We start from the raw sequence: 21,767 nt of genomic DNA, 5'->3' as shown, positions 1-21,767 counted from the left end.
AACTGGTTTTCCATGGTGGGTGTAGCAAAAATGTATGCAATGTCCTATCCATTTGTAAATGGTCTGTTTTGAGATAGCCTTACCTTGTGGTGCTGTAGCATAGGATACAAAAAGCTGGTCAGATTTTCTGAAAACCTTAATTTTATCCAAGTAGTAACGTAGCTGCCTGTGAATGTCCAAGGAATGCAGAAGTCTTTCTCCTTTGTTCTGTGGATTTGGAAAGAAGGTGGGTAAATGGTTGGTTTGATTTAGAGCCACACTGGATACCACCTTAGGCATAAAGGAGGGGTTAGTTCGTAGAGAAACTCTGTCTTGATGAAAAAGGAGGAAAGGCTCTACTGCCATTAGTGCCTGAAGCTCTGAAACTCTTCTAGCTGAAGTAATTGCTAGCAGCAGGGCAGTCTTCCATGATATAAACTTTAAGTCAGCTGAGAAAGCTGGCTCAAAAGGAGGTTGCGTGAATTTTTCCAGAACAAAGTTGAGGTCCCAAGTAGGTGTTGGTGCTCTCCTGGGAGGCCTAATGTTTTTGGCCCCTCTGAGAAACTGCCTTAGGAGTGGATGTGAAAATAAGGGAGGATCCGTGTTGTAGTGAGCAGAAATAGCCGAGGAGTGGATTTTAATAGATGAAAAAGAAAGCCCTTTGTGTAACATCTCAGTTAAATATTGCAGAATCTGAGGTATGTCAGGCTGAAGGGTATTTTGGCCTTTAGCTTGGTTCCAGGCGCAAAACCTTTTCCATTTGTCTGAGTAGGCTTTCCTGGTGCTGGGCCTCCTGGCCTCCAGTATAACATCCATAACAGCTTGTGAGAGAGGAGCTGGCTGGTTGCTTAGGTGATTTGCCATGCAGCTAAGTTTAAGGTTTTGAGCTGGCTGTGTAGAATCTGATTGTCTTGCTGTGTGAGCAGGTGGGTAATTTGTGGTAGAATCCATGGTGGGCCCTGGGCCATATTCTTTAATAGTGAGTACCAGTGCTGGCGTGGCCAGTCTGGGGCAATGAGTATCATTCGGGGTCTCTCTATCCTGACTTTCAGTAGCACCTTTGTGAGAAGGGGTAATGGAGGAAAGGCATATACTGTTAGCATTTTCCAACTGAATGAGAGTGCGTCCACGTTCCAAGCTTAATGGTGAAAAGTCCTTCTGCAAAATTTTGTTAGCTGATAGTTTTGAGGGCTGGCAAACAGGTCTATGTCTGGGAGCCCCCATTTTTGAGCTATCATTGCGAATACTTGGTGGATCCAGTTTCCACGTGTGGGGATCCATGACGTTTCTTCTTAGGTCGTCTGCCAATGTGTTCTTTTTTCCTAGCAGGAATTGAGCTTGTAATTGAACTTGGTAAGCCAGTGCTGTGTTCCACAAGGTCATTGCTTGCCTGCATAGAGGGTAGGAGTGTGTTACCCCTTGTTTGTTTATGTACCACATTACTGTGGTGTTGTCTGTCCTTATGATAAGCTGTCCTGGATGTAAGAGGTCCTTGAAGGCTGTCAGAGCATTTTGTACAGCTAGCATTTCTTTTTGACTGATGTGCAGATTCCTTTGATCTGCAGACTATATGTCTTGAACGCACCGTCCTGCCATGTGTGCCCCCCCAGGCATAGTCCGATGCATCTGTTGTCATAGTTTGCCTGGCTGGGGGTAGGGTGAAAGGCTGACCCTTGTTGAGGTGACATGCCTGTGACCACCACAGAAACTCCTGTTGAAGGCAGGGAATGAGAGGTATCATTGTTTCCAAGCTGTGGCTGTGTTGAGTCCATACGCTTTTTAGGTGCCATTGTAATTTCCTCATATGCAGTTCTGCAGATGCCATGAAGCCCAAGGCCTGCAGAATTTTCCTTGCAGGGAGTTGGGTCTTTGTTACCATTGTTCTGAAGTATTGAGTTAATTGTAGTTGTTTGTCTGGCGTCAGATAAGCTATCTGGGCCGTTGTATTCAAGCTGGCACCCAGGAATGTCATATTTTGTGAGGGCACTAATTTTGATTTCTTTTCGTTTACTGTATAACCTAGGCAACTTAGAAGATGTTTTACAAAAGCCAGGTGTTGTAAGAGAATGTCCTTGCTTTCTGCCTGGATGAGACAGTCGTCCAGGTATGGGTATATTTTAATTCCTCTTTGTCTGCAGTATGCAATTACTGGTGCCAGGCATTTTGTGAAGACCCTGGGCACAGTAGATAAGCCAAAGGGCAGTGCAGAGAATTGGTAATGGGTTGAACCTGCAATGAAACGGAGGTATCTTCTGCAATTTTGTCTGATAGGGACATGCAGGTATGCCTCCTTGAGGTTCAACATTACTAGCCAAGCTTTCTTGCCCAACATGGGAAGAAGCTGCTGTAGAGTTAGCATCTTGAATTTGGGTACTTGCAAGAAGGTGTTTAAAATTGAAAGGTCCAGAATGGGTCGCCAAGCATTGTCCTTTCTGGGGACTAGAAAGAGCCTTGAGTAAAATCCTTGGCCTTGCTCCTGTGTAGGTACCAGTTGAATGGCTCTCATGTCCATGAGAGCTGTAATTTGTTTTTGTGCCTCTGCCCATTGATTTTATGGCAGGTTTGGCACTCCTTTTATCCTTGGCAAGGTGTGGAAATGGAATCTGTATCCGTGTGAGATAATGTCTAGGACCTATTTGTCCTTTGTGACGATGCGCCAGTTGTCTGCAAAAAGTGCTAATTTTCCTCCCAAGGGAGCTGCCAAGAGAGTTTTGCTTGGCAGTTTGAGGTTTAAGTCATTGTGTTTGCCTTCTAGTAGTTTGGGACCTGTCTTCTCCTCCCTTCTGTGTTGCAGTGCCCCATTGGCGAGGTTTGTAAGGGATTTGTGCTTGTCCTCTGCCCCTTGGGCGCCTGTATTTACCCCTCTGTGGTCTGTCAGAAGCTGGAAAGGACCAATTTTTTGTTGGCCAATTTCTGCTGAAGCGTGGGGGCTGTACCTGTAAGAAATATTTGACCATCTGCATAGATTTTGCCTTATCCTCCATTTTCTTTAAAACCTCCTCTGCTTTAACCCCAAATAAGACATCTTGCTGTAAGGGTGCATCCAGTAACTTTGCTTTAACATGATCAGGCAGAGATTGTTCCTTTAACCAAGCATGCCTACGTATAACAGACCCAGTAACAGCTGTTCTAGAGGAAGCTTCCAAGGCATGAAATCCACATTGTAAAGTATGTTTGCCCACCTGTTCAGCTGCATGCAACAGATCTTGCATTTCCTTGAATTCAGACTGTTGAGGGTGCGTGCCCATCTTTTGTTTTATTTGAGACATTAGGAATTGCTGGTATTTAAGCATGTGAAATTGACAATTTAGTGCTCTCATAGCTAGAGTAGCTGAGGTGTAAACGTTCTTCCCCCACCTATCTAGTGCTCTGGAGTCCCTTTCAGAGGGTACAGGATTTTTAGCCATAGAAGCCTTGGCCCCTTTGGGACCCTGGGAGATTGTCTCTGGATTAGCAACAGGGCTTTTGTATAGGAATTTGTGTGAGTCAGGCACTCTATAGTATCTATCTGGTTTGGCTGGAGCAGGAGGCAGAGAATCTGGATTTAGACTAGATTGTAAGAAAACATCATCCACAATGTCCAAAACTAGGGGGATAGCAAGTGGTCTGTGCTGGGGGAGTAAAAGAAACTCTCGGAGCCTTTTCTTTGAGTCGGAGTAGTCCTGACCTTCCCAGTGGAAATGTTCCCTCATGGTATGTAAGGTTTCCCCAAAGGAATAATCTTCAGGGGGAGAAGCTGAGGGAATGGAGTCTTCAGCATCAGAATCTTCATAAGGGAGAAAGGAGTAATCCTGTTCCTCAGAGGAGCCTGAGGAAACAGACACTTGATCAGAGGAGGCATAATCCTCCTCTTGTCTAGGCCTTTTGTCGGGGGTTGGGAACCCCTGATCAAAGAAATCAAATCTTCAGCCATTTTAAGCATCTGTTTCTTAGGCATAGGGCCTTGACCTGGAGACTGAAGTGTAGGCTTTTTAGAGGAGTCTTAATCTTAGCATAAGATTTTATGGTGAGAGTAGTCGGTCTGAAGACACCTTCAGAAACCGAAGGTGTTTCTACAGCACCGGCTTCCCCTACTGCAATGTCGTCGGTAGGGCCTAAAGAAAATGGCTGCGTCGGCCTAGAACTCTCTGCTGGGGGATCCGAAGCGGTCTTGGGATCCAATTCAGCGGCATCCAGGAGCTGCGTAGGCGCCTCACTGAAAACCGGAGAACCGGTGACCGGCCCAGCCGAGGCCTCAGAGTCTGGCTTGGATCTAGGCTGCCTGTCTTTATCTTTGCGTTTTTTATGCAGGACGGTCGTGAGTTTCTCCGACGGCATAGTGTAATTAAATTTTCTACCGAAGTAGTGTCGTGCAAAATCAAAGCGTCGTTTTATAGTTCGCTTATTGAACCTAGCACAAAACTGACAACCAGTGACATCGTGGTCTGGGCCTAGGCAAGGTATACAAAAAGAATGAAAGTCCTTATGAGGTATTTGCTTTCCACAAGAAATGCAATTGTTAAGTTTTTCTGACATCGGACTGAGGCACGAAAAGGTTCCCCAACGGGGTACTTAACTTTGAAGACTTTGGACTGAAACTCGATTCGAAAATCTCAGGTGTCAGCCGACCGGCACTTGCAAACTGCTTCTGTTTCAGGCACTGCGCGGCAAGAAAGACTGAAGAAAATGGCGTTGGATGCCTCTGATATACCCCTGGCACTCTGACATCAGGGAAGAAGCGACAGCAACTGACGCCAGACCAAGACTTTGGAATTCGGGCCGACTGCGGGACCACCTGACGGCAGGATAACCCAAGTGTGATGACTGCAGCAGGGTAACACGATGAACATTCCTGTTATTCTAGCTGATTTTTAATCTATAAATGCTATTTTGCATGCTTTTTCTGATTAACTAGCCTGATTACCTACTCAGACTACAAGAAAAGTATAACCCTTCCATTCCATTCCAACTATTCTCGGTCTCATATCACCTACTTAGAGGCGATCTCTGCTATACAATTATTAACTTTGTCTGACATCAGTCTGAGGCAAGAAAAGTTTCCCCAACGGGGTACTTAGCTTTCAAGAGGACTTCGGTTGCAAAATTTTCGTAATTTCAGGAGCTGGCCGACCGGCACTTGCAAACTGCTTCTGCTTCGGGCACCGCATGGCAAGAAAGACTGAAGAAAATGGTGTCGGCTGGTTCTTTTATACCCCTGTCGCACTGACGTCAGGGAAGAAGCGACGACAACCGACGCCGGACCTAGACTTTGGAATTCGGCCGACCGAGAACCCGCCTGACGGCAGGAGAACCCATCTGTTATGACTGCAGCTGTATGCACGATGAACATCACTACATCTAAAGAAATCCCAATCCCTCCGCACCACACACTCCAGAGACCTCAACCTTATTACCACAATCAACAGAACATGCTGGAAGGACAGGTTCATAACCCAGAGACTGCCCATGCTATGGAATAGACATCCCATACATGTCAAGCAGAGCATCTCACTGGCCCTCTTTAACAGGAATCTTGATGAATGGATGGGAAATTAAAAATTCACTCCAGTGGCACTACATGACAGAGGCACTAGGAACTAAGGTCGGGTGGCACAATGCCAGGGTAATCCTATGGGCTAGGTTTGTAAAGGCTCCAGGGCCATTAGCCTAGTACACACTTATGAACCTATGACCAGTCGATTACCTACTCACATTATAACTATAACCCTTCCATGACCAGTCTGATTACCTAGTCACATTGTAACTATAACCCATCTATGACCAGTAATGACTACCTTCTCAGACTACAAGTATATCGCTTCCATGACCAGGCTGATTACCTACTCACACTACAATACAACCATAACCCTTCCATGACCAGCCTGATTACCTACTCAGACTACAATAAAAGTATAGCCCTTACATAACCAGTTGATTACCTACTCACATTACAGTACAACTATTACCCTTCCATAACCAGTCGATTACCTACTCAGACTTCAATACAACTATAACCCTTCCATGACCAGTCCGATTACCTACTCACACTACAGCTATACAACTCTTACCCTTCTATGACCAGTATGATTACCTACTCACACTATAATACAAGTATAACCCTTCTATGGCCAGTCTGATTACCTTCTTACACTACAGTACAAACATAACCCTTCCATGAATAATCTGATTACCTACAAATTAAAATGTAACTAACAGAAATTAGACACTGTAGATGCAGTATAAACTAGGATTACCTACACAAATACATGGACAGCAGTTAAGGATGTCATCATCTTATTCATACATGAAGTCAGCTCTATGGTGCAAACGAATGGAGTAATGACTGATGGCACCAGCTACTCAGATTCCAACAGTAAACCTAGGAATGGCAGGAATTAGGAATGCCCAGGTCAGCTGAAAGCAAGGTGATCCTGTTAAGACTATAATTCCTGCTGGAAGGCCAGCAGGTCAAAAAAAAAAATCAATGAAATCACAGATATGTGTAAGTTGGTACAAGACTGTGTAGTTTGCAGGTAGAACCACATCTCAATGGTTCAAGTAAATACTTTACTACTGACCACTGTGCGTAACACCCAGCCTTGTGAGGGGTTGTGGGTTTAGAGCGTACAAAAACTCCATCACCAGATGGCTCTTGTCTGCACTGTCAAGTAGGATACAAGAACTGAACGGGTCTGCTGGGGTGGCAAGATAGAAGGCCAAGGCTTGCTAAAGAAACAAAAGTTTTCTACTTACTTCAGCAGTGATGTCAGAGACTTTTCTAGAGCACAGCTTCTCTCTACATACTTCAGCACTCGGTTCCCTACCAAGAAGATCAGGTTTGTTTTGTTCTTCTTTCCTTTTTCGGCACTCAGAATCTTGATAGCCTGGATTTAGAACAGTTGAACAGTCAATATTGACTTTCAGTACACAAGTTTAACAATTACCTCCCACAAAGTATCTGATATAATAACTATTTAAAAAAATGCATCTAGCAAACGTGAAGTAAGAACTGTATTGTTAAGTGGGAGAGCTACAAATCCATCAATATCAGCTGTCTCCTAGTCCACTGTTACCATGTGTTCAGCACTAAACACAACAGCAGCTTATTAAAAAAAAGCTTCAAACATATAAAGTCCATAGGCCAACAAGGGCAAATGATCTCTGATGAAATCTTCTCTACTACCATAAAAAATCATATTTACACAGATACATATATAAACCTGTACATTACATACACATTTATACAAAATAATGCATAAAACGCGCACACAGACTTTTGACAGACTTTTTTTTGTGGAGGCCAGAAAAGAGTCTGAAGTTTTAGCAGTTTTCAACGCTTGTTGATGTGGTAGTCTGAGGGTGACAGAATTTCATGATATAAGAGACTGATATGCAAAAGTGTGACCACAAAACAATAGACGTTAATTAAAAAGTGAAAATCAAATCTTGTTTTAACACTTTAAAAGCATTTTTGTCAGAGGCTTCACCACTTACCCCCCGACCCTGGTGGACTATTTCCCCATACCCCCTGCTATTTATATACACTAACTATGATGCACTTCATATGAAGGGAAATTCTTCACAATACTGCAAAATATCAACTTTATAAAAATAATATCAATCATACTTTTTTGGCTGCGCTTTAGTGAATCGACTACTACCACTATGCATTTTTGCCTTGCAGCCAGAAGTATATACTTGTTCAATGTATACATAAAAACAACTGCAGGACGAACCTCTATGGTAACCACAAAATCCACAGCCAGAAAAGTAAACAGGAACCAACGTTTCTTTCTTTTTAACGATTTATTTAGTTCTCCAAAAGTACACTTTTGGAGAACTAAATAAATCGTTAAAAAGAAAGAAATACTTTTAGATACCACTGTAGTTTCCTCATATTCAGTCTTGCAAATAGAATTAGTAGGATGCAAGAGGCCATGAACCCCAGGGCTTGCAGTATTTTCCTTGCACATAGCTGGGTCTTTGTGGCCAGTAGTTTGAAGTAGGCTGTCAAATAAACTTGTTTCTCTGGCATGAGGTAGGCCATCTGGGAAGTTGTGTTCAAGCTTGCTCCCATGAATACAATTTGTTGGCAGAGTACTAGATGAGATTTATTTTCATTTATGGTGTACCCCAGTGAGGTTAGCAGTTTCTTTACAAATGCCAGATGATTCAATATATGAAGAATCACACCCCCTCCCTCCTCATCGGACAGGAATTCAGTGCAAGACTGTGAGGAAAATCCTTTTCTTTTTTGATGAGAGTATAGTAGTGAGGAACTATGATTTAACATGTTAAAAGCAGAAAATAATCTGCTTAGCAGATCCCAGTAAGTTTTCCCATGCCCACAATTAAAAAATAAACAGGAGAAGAAATATTTTAGGTTTCTTCTCTTTCTTCATGGCAAATTCCCTAGAATAGGACTGACCTGGGAATCAGGCACCTAGCCCTAGCAAAGAGGCAAGCCTTCATCCACGTCTTCCCTCAAGAGTGACAAAAATGGTTCTCCCTTGCCCAAACCCTACAGCCACAGAGGGCCTGCCTTTGTCCCAGTTCTTGATGTTTTGAAGGAATATACCAGAACAGCCACAACCCACAGACTGATGATCTGAGGAATCAGAAATAGCAAAAGCAGTCACCCACTAGAGGATGAGGCAACGAGTGAGCCGACAATACACCCAAAGACTCCTTAAAAAAGTTTTTCTTCTTAATAAATTGTGAAGCAAGAAACACAGAGTCTGATAACTGCTCTATGTCCAAGCCAGAAGGAGACCTTACAAGCAAGAAGTGTATGAAGAGAGAGTCAATGAACCTTCTGAAAAAAAAATTAAGTTCTGAGAAAAAATTTTCCCTAACAGTCACAAAAAGAACCAATTACTGCCTCCATATATACTAAGTCCACATAAAGATTTAGAATATAACCCATAAAAACAGATTTTTACACAGTATATCCACAAAAATCCATCAGCAAAAATCACCACATATATAAGACAGCCTCAGAAAAAATAATTTCTTGGTGTAAAAATAACGGATTTGGAGAAAACATAGCTTTTCACAGAAAAGTGATAAAATGAAAGGTTTTCCCTGAAGATGACTTATCTACCCAGCCTTGAAAAGCTCACTGGCAGACCATTAGTTGCATGAAGCCCATAGATGTAAAGAACTCTGGCGGCAAGAAAACTCTGTAGCTTTTGGCACGCAAGTTGCCTTTTTATATGGGTCTGGCTCAAGCCAGTGTCAGTTTTGGCACATTGAAGATGATGGTGATTACATCCTTGGCAAGGATAAAATCCACTTAGTTTATGGTACTGCAACAGTGATCTAAATGTTGAACATCTGGGCTCAGTACTGCTCTTCACCAGGAACATGGAGCAGAAGACTGTCTGGGAATCCAAAGTATATGCTCAGATCTAGGATAACACTTATAGAACTAACTGGATACCTGCAGTAGACCAACCATCATAGCAGAAAATACTCCTCTCTATATATGGAGAGTCACACTTGCAGGACACCCAAGTAATAAGCCTCCCAGCAACTCAAAAAAAACACCTTCCAAGACTAAGCAGAACACCATCAGGGCCTGCTGAAAAAAAATTGACTTCAGTCAAACTCTGGCACAATGGGAAAAAAGAGAGAACACCCCTGACTACATCCAAGAATGGTTGTCAGAGCTGTCTAAGGTATGGAGACCCAATTCATCCCCTCTTCCTCAACAGCCTCCCTGAACTCTAAACATCATCCAAAGAATCATCTAGAGGATGAAAATCTCCCAAACTGAGAGAGAGAAAGAACATAACAAAATAATCCTCTCCACTCTGCTGGCCACTGACCAAGCAAGAGAAGTAGAGGACCACAACCTTCCAAGAAGTGGAATGGGTTTATCTCCTGGAATGACTAACTATCACTTCACCAAGAATAAAATAAATTGTGGTTTCAGCAGAATGGCCATGGGATCCTGACCAAAGGAAAGTCAACAGCTTCAAGACCCAGAACTGCAGCAAAAATGAATTAGGAAAAAGTACCTTGCAGGGGAGTAACCAGCTATTACTCCCCTGCCCCAACAGAGAACTATATCACAGACCACCTGCATAGACAATTCAGAGAAGAAACTCAGTAGCATGAAAGTACAAGTTTCCTGAATGCAAAAAAAATGGTTGACTGAAAAAAAAAATCTACTTCCAAGAAAGTACGAGTAAATAGAAGAAAGCTTCCAACTGTCAGCAAAGGAATGAAATATAACCAAACTGTTTGTGTACTTGTGCTTTCTAACAAATAATTCTGGTTGTTTGGACACCTGTTATCTGTCTCTTCACAGAAATGTAACTATGGTCCTGACATTTTAATAAAAAAGGCAGTGTTATCATAGTGGTTCCAATGAGAAATGGTGAAGAAAAGGAAAACGTTTCTGGTGTTGTTGTATTTGTGTTTGAGGGATAATAAACTGCCACCTTGAACATAACAAGACATGTCAATGGACAAACTTTTCCAAGAAGGAATAAAACTGAAAGTGGCTGGACATTAAGATTTCCCGGTTCAGCAATGAACAATAATTAAACCTCTAAATTAGGTACAGGTTCTGAGAGACTCCCATAAGCACACTTTGATGCAGTGTCAATGGTCACACCTGGTATTTACCCAGAGAGAGAGAGATTCATGGTCTCCTTATTATTGGTTATTAGTTTCAAAATTGTTAGGCACTTCACTTTGTATGGGCAAGAAAGCCCTAAAGAAATCTCCACTTTGACTGCTGACTTCCCTCCTTGGAATTAGCCAGTAAGCAGTCACAGTGAATGTGTGTGTGTGTGTGTGTGTGGGGGGGGGGCACAGCTTTTTGAAGCTGTTTGCTTGTTGTTTCCTAAGCAAGAAACAACCCACATAGCCTAAAAGTTACTACAACAGTGGGAATGATGAACATCTAAACTGGCTTGAGCTACTCAACTATTTAACATACTTGCTGCTTATTAGTCCATACAATCTTATATGTGCACCAGAAAAATATCCAGCCAGCATTAAACGATGCCCTGCAGCACAACTCTCCAGGTTGATATTGTCATTAAACAAGTGCTTAGTAATCACAACAAAGTCTAATAACTCAGCAGGCAATTCACTACACTGCCATTAAGTATCTAAACTCTGGAGCACCATCCTAACATGCCTGAAACAAACCATGAAACTTTCTGCTGTCAAGCTCTCACTAAAATACCACCAAAACAACATGTGGTCATGCACATGCTCCTCACCTGGGAAACTCCATTTTCCTTTGTCATCTCATACCCGATATCTCTTTATAACCTCTATCCCCTTCTGCATAACAAACCTTTCTATCTTTCTACCATATTTAGAACTACTGGCAAAGAAAATAAGGGATTCAGAACTTCAAGGATTTAATTGGCATGGTAGTCAGGAAATGCTGGCTCTGTCTGCAGATGATATTATTTTATACATGACAAAACCAGAGAGAGACATTACAGTAGTGCGGAACATTTCAAGACAGTTTCAAATCTTCTCGAGATACAAAATTAATAAAGCGAAAACAAAGGTAATAGTGGTAAATACCCACCCACGAATTAATCCAACAATATCCATATTTATGGGGACATGATGACAACTCTGTTGTGGCAGCTAAGCATATGTGGGAAGAGATTAAACAGAAGATAATACAAAAACTGAGAAACTGGAAGCTTTGTTATATGGATATCAATACTAAGGTACAAGTCATCAAAATGTTGCTAGTCCCTTTATTCTTATACACAAGTGAGGCATATTTTTATCAACCAGAGGAGAAGCTGTGGATAGCAATTAAAAAAGAGCTGAAGGATTTTTATCTGGGAAGGGAATACAGCAAGGGTCAAGTGAGATAAGCGGATTCTTCCAATAGGGCAAGGCGGACTAGGATTACCCAGTTTGAGGGGGTATTTTACAGCCACACAGTTAAGGCTCTTGTACAGAGCACAAGCAGAAAACTATAATTGAAAGTGGAAAGGAATGATGACGATGATACAGCGAGGAAGCTCAAGAATAAGGAACGACTGGGATTTTGGATGCAGACTCTTAAGGAGAACAACAAAAATCATACAGAGTATTATATTCATAGAATAGCACAGAGTATTCTAAGAACCAAACCAGCACGAGAATGGAGAAAAGAGATTTTGCTGATAGAGACGACTGTGGTCAGGGATACAGGTAGCTGGCTACAGGGAGCTGGAATTTTATGGAGAAAACTGGCAAAGGAACCAAGGTATTGAGAGCAAATAACTAGAAAGGGAAAGGTAATAGACTGGGAAGAGGCCAAGAATTTATTTGGACTGCAGTTTAGAGATTGCCTTTTCTATCAAGGACTAATATCAGAGTATAGGCAAAGAGAAACAAATAGGGGGCTCCTGAATGAAAGACCAGCACTGGTAGAATTTTTAGTAGAATCTAGAACAGAAGCTGCTGTTAAAAAAGGAATAATTACTAAAGCATATAAAATATCGTATGATAATTATAAGAATCAATCAGAGAAGTTTAGAAAGGATTGGGATTAAAAGATTGGATAAGCAATTCACAAAGATACAATGGAATGATATATGTGTATCTTTCAAATATGCAACAAAGTCGAGAAGATTTAGCATCTTTGCCTAGAAGTGTTTACATAGGCATGTTTATACCCAAAGCAGACTCCAAAGAATTTTTCCTGTGGTGGATATCAAGTGTTGGAGGTTTGACGGACAAGAAAGAGGTGGCTGGGAATATATTTTTTGGGAGTGTAATGAGCTGGCAGACTTTAGGGATTCCCTGCATACCTCTTTGTCAGACATGCTGGGTGAGCAGATTAGATTGACTTGGGAGATGATTTTTGTGAGTTATGATACAGAATTGGAATTGCCTAGACATAGTAAAGCCTTGCTGAGTCTAATTATGGTGGCTGACAAAAGAGCAATGACTAGAAAATTGAAATCAAAGTGTAGCCTAACTTTCCTAGAAGTAGTGAATATAGTAACAGAGACAAAACAACTGGAATTGGGATCTTTAGAAAAGGGAGGGAGCAAACTACATAGGAAAAAATGGGAATGGAACAATATATGCACAGCAGAAACAAGGTTTAAGAGGCAGGATTTGAATAAGCCATATAATGTTTAATTGACAATGACTGGATAGATTACAAATGATATATAATGTTTGCAACTACAGTTGTTTCAATAGTGTCTGTGATGTATGTTGTTTGTAACTAAAGTGGTGTCATGCTGTTTGTTTTTCATTTGTATAAATATATAATTGCCTATGTCATGTGTGAAAATTTAATAAAGATGTTTGTAGAAAAAAAAACAACCCTATCACTCCTCCTCAATTTCATTCCTACCTTAATCCCCACTTTACATTTCAGTTTCTTTCTGATCTTCCCACTTTATATATTCCCTTCAAATAATATCTACCATTATCTTTTAACCAGTTTCTATCAGTAAGAACCCTAGTATTCTTAACTCCACTATCCTTGACTCATCAGCTATACAATGCCTCTCTCCCTCTTCTAGCTTTAACTACTATCTACCTACTGACTGCTATTTCACACTAAAATGAAAAATGGTAGTGCACACAGTCAGAGCCTGAAGAAGTATGCACCAAGGAATTCAGTGTTCCAAGTAAACCAAACAATCCAATTCGAAACAAAAATAAACAAATTCATAAATAAAGTTTTTTTTAACACCCAAGTAGCTGTGAGGTGTTTCTATGTGCCCCTCCAGGCTTCTTCAGAACAATTAAACCTTTACCCAAAGTTCAGATTTAAATACCCACACTAATTAACTAATCACAATAAAGCTGACAAATCAAATAGCTGATAGTAATTTAAATACATAATTTAAAATCCAATAGGTACTTAAATAATCAACAAGTCTGTCTAAAATCCTCCGTGTAAGACTAAATAAGTCTTACTCGGAAACTGCAGCCTAAGAGTATGATGTCAGCGCGTCATGCATATTCATGAGGGTGCGCTGACTCAACTCTAAGGCTAACACGGAGTGTGCACGAGTGGAGGGGGCGTGTCAGACTGCCGAGCAGTCCAAATATCCACGCCCCTGCAAGTGCCTAAACTGCAAATGTCAACTGAAATGAGCTAGTCCGCTCAAATGTCTGCATACCCAACACTACGCTCCCCCACATTCTAAATCCCTGTACAAGTTTAAAATGTAAAGCTGTCCTTTTTTTATTTTTATATTTCCGATATAGCTCTCCGTGTTTGTGAGGGTTTGCCCATTGCTTAGCTACAGTTAGCAGTGTAGACATCAAAGAGGATAATAAACTACTTATATGCAAATTAAGCCAAATAGCAATAGCGTAGTGGTAGAGCCTTTGCATAAAGAGGAGGCATTCCCGGTTTGAGTCCCACCACTCCCTTTCCCATTTTCTGTAGGAAATCTGTGCATAAAATAATTCCTGACATTTACCTTTTAAATTTTAGTAAAATGCCTTTTAAATTTTAGTAAAATGCATTGAAATCGCCTATGTAGTAGTGAATGATATTTTATATATATATAAGAAGGTGGAATGGTCATGCATACTGATAAATGCATAAGTAACATATCTTAAGCAATGTGAAGCACTGCTAAGCAAAGTTTACTGGTATTAAGCACAGTTAAGTATAAGTGCTCATACCTTAGCACTGCTTTAACTAGCACAATGGCTTTGTGCGGAGCTGCGCATTGTGCCAACTAGCGCAAACAAAACATGTTTGCGCGGAGCTGCGCACCATGCTAACTAGCGCAATGCCGGGCAACGTAGAGCAACACCGAGCAACGTTGGGCAAAGTTGAGCAAAGTCGGCTAAAGACAGCCACACCTCCTAGCTGGCCTGGCTAGTAGTAAAATAAAAAGCAATGACAGGCCTCGAACCCGGGATACTGTGCACCATAATCACAGTACTAAAACACTAAGCCATGATGGCTTTACATATGGATGCACTTCCAACACACTCATATATATCAATGGAAGGTTACCCATTGCTAAGCAGGTTTGCTTTTAGCTGAGATTTTTCAAAACAGGCCAATCACAAATAAGTGCGGGAAATGCGGCACATTTAAGCTCCATAGGTGGGAATAACTGCCATAACTGGTTGTAGCTCCCATCTGCAGTCAGTATGGCCGGTGTTGGAGAGGGCTATCGTTTTCGAGTGCAACGGTGGGGCATTGAGGAGTCAAAAGTAATGGTTTGGTTCCTCGTCCATCATCATGATGCAAGACTCCTGCAGGGCCAGTTTCAAGGCACTAAGTAAAAAGCGGAAGCCTGGAACCATCTAGCACATGATCTCACCAGTGCCACAGGCGTCCCTCGGACTGGTGAGCAGGTTAAACACCACTACTCAAACGTGAAGAGATGCAAGGAGGACCGACTGAACCAGTGGATACAGGAGGCCCGTGAAATGGAAAATGCCCCACTACTAAGTATGTAGCCATGGAATGAAGTATGTAAGAATTGCTATTGTAGTCTATATTATGGATAGGTATGTCTCAATATCCCTTCATTTACTTCACAGTTGCAGGGGTCCATGCTGCGAATCAGCAAGCCTATGCAGATAGGCTGTGCCACCAGGCAGGTTAGTAATTATTCTGCATGTTTTGTTATATAAAAGAAGTGAGAGAGCCTGAAAAAGAGTGTTGTAACCCATTAATAAAGGTATAATAAGTCTTGAATAACTTCTCTGCATGCACTGTTATATAAAATAAGTGAGACAGCATGAAAAGGTGTTGTAACCCATTAATAAAGGTATAATACGTCTTGAATAAAAGTCCTCTGCATGCACTGATATATCAAATAAATGAGAGAGCCACTAGAAAAGTGTGTAATGTAATTAATAAAGGTACAATTCCTGGAGTGTGTCCGTGTCACTTTCTTCGATATGTTGTTGTACCCTTGCATTATAGAAATAGTATTGTTGTATTAAGTGCAGTAAACCCACACATGGGTAGGCCCATATAAAGTGAATGAAGGGAGTGCCAGTAGCTGTTAAGCATATATACAGTCCACAACTGTCGGTTCATGGCCGGCATGTACAGGTTAATCTGGCACATGAGTAGCTTGTTATTGTGTTCCCTAGAAATGTCAGTGTGCTGCTAGAAATGTAGGGGGCTGTTAAAATATACCTGATAATGTCACCTGAACACATCCAGATATGTACATATATAAATATAAATGAAATATATAAATACATAGCAGTAATATCCGCATCCTGGACAGTTTGTATGTCAAATACAGGTCAGGTATATAAAGAACTAGCAAAACCCATTTCACAATTTAACGGACATTGCCTAGTGTAATAATACATGTAGGGGATATATAACTGCAGTCAATAGGAATGTAGTGAAAACTATAAGTATATATAAGTTGTTAATGGAGGTATCTTTTTACACCCTACTGTATGTGCAAAAACAATGCAATTCCACACCTCAATGGGGATGTCTAATCTCATAACATTTGTTGGGACATATGTCCTATTGGTTTATAACAATCTGCATTTACTTTGATGCATGTGCCCTGTTCGCATACCACAATCTTGGTGGCCTGTTGCCACCAATCAATCCTGCATACTGTTGGAATGTCCATTGTTGTTCTATATATGCATGTGTTATGCTTGCTGTTCAACTGTTGGAACTCTGGTGTGTTGGATCAATGGGAATACTACTGCATGCTGTTACACCTAATTTGGAATGCTGTTGGCTATTACTAACCCATATTGTCATTAAATCCTCCTAAACATAGAACGTATGGGAAGGCCGGTCCCAGCGGACCCACCTGATCCCACCTCAGCTGGCGATGGCACCTGGCACCAGCAGGTCTGCCCAGCCCGGGACCTCCTCCTCCGTTGGCCTTGTGCCACCTTCAGGTGGAAGTGCTGCAGGGGATGGGGCTTGCCCCCCCCGTGTAAGTGTGGCCGGAGGGCCACCTATCACCCTCCGAATGGTCCGGGCTGTGGTGCGTAGGGAGATCGAGCGTTCAGTCACTGATCCTCTACGCCAGCTCGAGGCAAGAGTGGCGCGACTCACAGGTGAGCCTGCCCCTCCTACGCATCCCCCAGCACAGCCACCTTCTGGGTTGTGAAGGTGCAGTGGTGACTGCCCATGGGTGAGGATCTCAGTTCTACTGTTGCCATCTGTGGGCTCATGGGCTTGCGAATTCCAAACATCCTTCTCCGTCAATGGTGTTCACCCACCCCATGTGTTATATTCTGCCCCTGTATGTGTCTTGTTTGTCTTGTCTGTTTACCTCCCCAACCTACCCCCCCAAATATACCTACTTCCCCTACCCCACATTCCACTCTCACCTGAAAAAAAAATGGGCAATCTGCTCCCACAAAAAAATTACGCCCCATACATAGCTGCCCATTTAGCACACATGTCCGCTGGACACAAACTGAAATTTAATTGGCAGTACAACATACTTCGTTGTTCTCACCCCTCTCTCAGGGGTGGAAGGTTTCAAATTTCCCTCCAAATTACTAGTATATGCACAGCTTTGCTGTTAAAGAAATGGGCAGCTATGGACCTTCCCTACACCCGTCCTGCACATCCCTAGCTGTTTTCCCTACTGTCTTTCCCTCTTTGTGCCCCTTTTTTACCACTGTCCTATGTCCCCATTTTCTTTTCTTTCAAAGAAATAAGCGCGGGGGTTAGCGGGAGCAAGCACCTTTAAGCAGTAGTTAGCGGGTTTGCGCGAGTGTGCACTTAGCTAAGTATTGCTAAGCTTTGCGCAAACCTGCTTACAACTGCTTAAAAGTGCCTTATTCACCCTGCATGTGAGGGCCCTTGTTCTGCTCAGCAGCAAAATAAAACACCTCTGTCAGTCTCGAACCCCGGACCTTGTACACACTAGACTGAAGTACCACTAAGCCACAGTAGACATACTGCAGGTTGTTGCTGAAATATATATATCATGCATCAGAATGAGTGAATGTAAAGGAAAGATAGGAATGCCATAACACAAAACCTGTTCTGTGGAACTTTACCAGCAGTTGTTGTGGAATTGCATTACATGACTGTGATAACAGAACCAGCCATTTTAGCAGTAAATAATGTTACAGCAGCACTTTACAACCCCCACACAGTATCACAGCAGGACAATCTCCACCCAAATGTACAAAATACCTGTGTGTTGAAGGTCCAGCAAGGATGTAGGTAGGCATACTCAGCACTGGAATTGTCCAGTTTTCATGAGCATCCTGTGGTAATGTCAACAAAAAAAAAAACGTGCAGAAGTGAGTACATTAATATCCACAGTACAGCAGTTCACAAACAGTTCATGTGTCAAATGAAAACATCTCAATAACTGCGTATGTATGGCAGCTAATTGTATAAGTAGAAAAGAAAAGTACAGTTTTGTACCTACCATAAATGTAGATGTTCGAGGATCCACATTGCTGCAGTCCTAACTATTGGGGTAGTCCGCTGTCCAGTCGGCCCGAATACCAAAGTATATGGCTGGCGTCAGGGCGCATTAGACTGACGTCAGTACGTCAGGGTACTAATGCGCATGACCGACGTCATATCCTCAGTCTTTTCTTGCCCCAGATGTCAGAAGACCCTGAAAAGATAAGGCCAAAACCAAAAACTCCAAACATACCTGCACCAAAAATATGTACAATATATACAAAATTACCAGAATATAACCTCACCTACACAACCACCCCTAAACACAGAGGGAAGGAGGGAGGGTAAATTGGACTGCAGCAATGTGGATCCTCGAACATCTACATTTATGGTAGGTACAAAACTGTACTATGTTCTTCATTCCACATTGCTGCAGTCCTAACTATTGGGTAGAATCCCAAAGCAGAGGTAAGGGAGGCTGGCAAATCATAAGGAAGCAGGAACTGACAACATGCCTTGCAAAATAGCTGTGGCAAAACCAGCCCTAGACTTAGAGTAGAGAGGAAGATGATAATGCTTAGAGAAAGTATGCACTGAACTCCAAGTAGCTGCCTCCAAAATATCCTTAGTTGCCACCCCCTTAGAAATGCTGTTGAAGTGGCAGTAGCCCTAGTGGAATGAGGCCTAATCCCAGCTGGAATCTCCTTGCCATGATGGGAATAACAAAATGCAATGCAAAACCCAATCCACCTAGAAATAGTTTGTTTTGACACAGGCTTGCCCTCTTGAACCCAAAGCAAAAGAAACAAACAACTGCTGAGACTGCCTAAAATCCTTAGTCCTGCTCAAATAATAACGCAATTGCCTGTGTACATCTAAAGTGTGCAAAATCTTTTCCCCTTTATTTTGGGGATCTGCATAAAAGTAGGCAAATGAATAGTTTGGTTTAAAGCCACACTAGAAACCACCTTAGGCATAAAGGAAGGATTAGTACGTAAAGATACCCTATCCTTATGAAAAATCAAAAGGCTTACCGCCATAAGGGCCTGCAACTCAGAAACCCTTCTTGCAGAAGTAATGGCCAACAAAAAAGCAGTCTTCCATGACAAGTATTTCAAGTCAGCAGTAGCCAGGCTCAAAAGGTTGTAGAGTAAGTTTCTCCAACACAAAATTGAGATCCCAAGCAGGAGTAGGAGCTCTCATTGGGGGTCTTATATTCTTTGCCCTCTAAGAAATTGCTTGAACAAAGGATGCGAAAACAATGGTGGGTCACAATCATAGTGAGCTGAAATTGCTGCAGCATGAATCTTAATGGAAGAGAAAGACAAACCTTTGTCCAATAACTCAGTAAGATATTGAAGAGCCACACTCAAATTAGGCTCAGAAATCTCCAAATTGTTTGCTGCACTCCAAAATAAAAATCTCTTCCATTTTTCTGCGTACACTTTCCTTGTACTAGGTCTTCTGGCTTCCAGAATCACATTTAAAACTTGTTGAGGAAGTTGAGACCTGCTGTCTTTCAAAACAGAAAATGCCAGGCTGTTAGATGAAGAGAATGAAGCTTGACATTGATCAGGTGACCGTCCCTCTGAGACAACAGGTGTGGAATCAAGGGTAAAGGCCATGGAGGCTTCCTTACCAGACTCCTCAGTAATGGGTACCAGTGCTGCGAGGCCAATCTGGAGCTATTAAAATCATCCTTGGCTTGTCTTGTCTGACCTTTAGAAGCACCTTTGGAAGAAGAGGCAGAGGTGGAAAAGCATACACATGAAGATTTTTCCAACTGAAAGAAAGAGCATCCACTTTCCAAGCTGTGTGATGAAACCTCTTTGTGCAAAACTTTGGCAGCTGGTGGTTTAGTGGAGAAGCGAACAGATCTATGTCTGGAGTTCCCCATGACACGGTCAAATTTTGAAATACATGAAGATCCAGTTTCCACTCGTGGGGATCCATGATTTGTCTGCTTAACACATCTGCTAAGGAGTTCTGTGCTCCCGGCAGAAACCTTGCCTGAAGAGTTAGTTGCAAGCTGAGCGCAGTCTCCCATAAAATCATTGCTTGCCTGCACAATGGGTAAGAATGTGTTCCCCTTGTTTGTTGATGTACCACATGACAGTCGTGTTGTCTGTTAGAATCAACACCTGCCCTGGAAGAAGTAACTCCTTGAAAGCCATTAATGCAAACTGGACTGCTAACATCTCTTTCATGTTGATATGTAGATGCTGTAGTCTGGCAGGCCACTTGTCTTGTATCCACTTTCCATTTAGATGAGCTCCCCAAGCAATGTCTGAGGCATCTGTCGTTAGAATCTGACTCGCCTCTGGCCGGGTCACAGAGAGTCCCTTGTTTAGGTGACATTCCTGAGCCCACCACAAAAATTCCTTTTGAATGCAAGGTATTATTTGAATGACAGTGTCCAAATCCTGGCAGTGCTGTGTCCATACATTTTGAGATACCATTGCAGCTTCCTCATATGCAGTTTGGCATTGGGAAGCACCAGAATACAAGATGCCATGAACCCTAAGGCTTGAAGGACTGTCCTTGCAGTCAGCCCGGACTGAAGAGATAGTTGATGGAAGTAACTGGAAAGAGTCTTTTGTTTGTCCGGGGTTAAAACGCCGATCTGGGCTGCTGTATTCAGTCTCACACCCAGAAAGCACATGTCTTGAGAGGGTACTAGACTGGACTTTATTTCGATCACAGAATACCCTAGGCATCTTAGCACTGCTATGACATAATCCAAATGCTGTAGAAGGTCTTCCTTTTCTTGAGCTAGAATCAGGCAGTCGTCCAAGTAAGGATAGATTTGAATTCCTTTTAGCCTGAAGTAAGCTATCACTGGAGCCAGAACCTTTGTGAATACTCTGCGCCCAGTGGCTAAGCCAAAGGGCACTGCAGAAAACTGATAATGACAATTTCCAGCTCCGAAACGCAGATACTTCCTGCAACTTAGTCTTATAGGCACATGAAGGTAAGCTTCCTTGAGATCTAAAGTTACCATCCAGTGATCTTTGCCCAGCAGAGGTAAAAGCTGTTGTAACGTCAACATTTTGAACTTGGGAATGTCCAGATAAGTGTTGAGGATAGATAAATCCAAAATTGGTCTCCACGTGTTCCCCTTTTTCGGTACTAGGAACAGACGAGAATAAAATCCTAGGCTCCTTTCTGGCACAGGAACTGGCTGAATGGCCCCTATTTGGAGCAACAGAGATATTTGCTTGTGAGCCTCTTTTCTTTGTAGAGGAGGAATGTCTGGCATGCCTTTGAAAGGAGGCAAGGTATGGAAATAAAACCTGTAACCGTGGTGAATGATATCCAGAACCCATCTGTCTTGGGTAATTAAATCCCAATTTTCTTTGAAAAGAGACAGCCTTCCTCCCAAAGGTGCTGCCAGGCGAGAATGTACTGGCAGCTGAAAGGCAGGTCATTGGGTCTGCTTACGAAAGGACTGACCCCTGCCCTCACCAGAAGT

At 42.3% G+C, this 21,767-nt stretch overlaps 1 protein-coding gene across 3 annotated transcripts in view; it reads right to left on the bottom strand.

The window, feature by feature from the left end:
* Nucleotides 1-21,767, bottom strand: part of LOC122787768 (alanyl-tRNA editing protein Aarsd1-like) — a 658,622-nt gene that overhangs the window by 241,505 nt on the left and 395,350 nt on the right. For all 3 annotated transcript variants that reach the window (XM_044054668.1, XM_044054667.1, XM_044054666.1), the window contains one exon: nucleotides 6,712-6,842. In XM_044054668.1, coding sequence (XP_043910603.1) covers nucleotides 6,712-6,842 — 131 coding nt within the window. The remainder of the gene's footprint in view (nucleotides 1-6,711; nucleotides 6,843-21,767) is intronic.

This window comes from Protopterus annectens, chromosome 13.part0, assembly GCF_019279795.1.
Source record: "Protopterus annectens isolate FY-2018-M chromosome 13.part0, PAN1.0, whole genome shotgun sequence".
NCBI lineage: Eukaryota > Metazoa > Chordata > Ceratodontiformes > Protopteridae > Protopterus > Protopterus annectens.
Note: the sequence above shows the minus strand (reverse complement) of the source record. Positions and strands in the feature narration are given on the sequence as shown.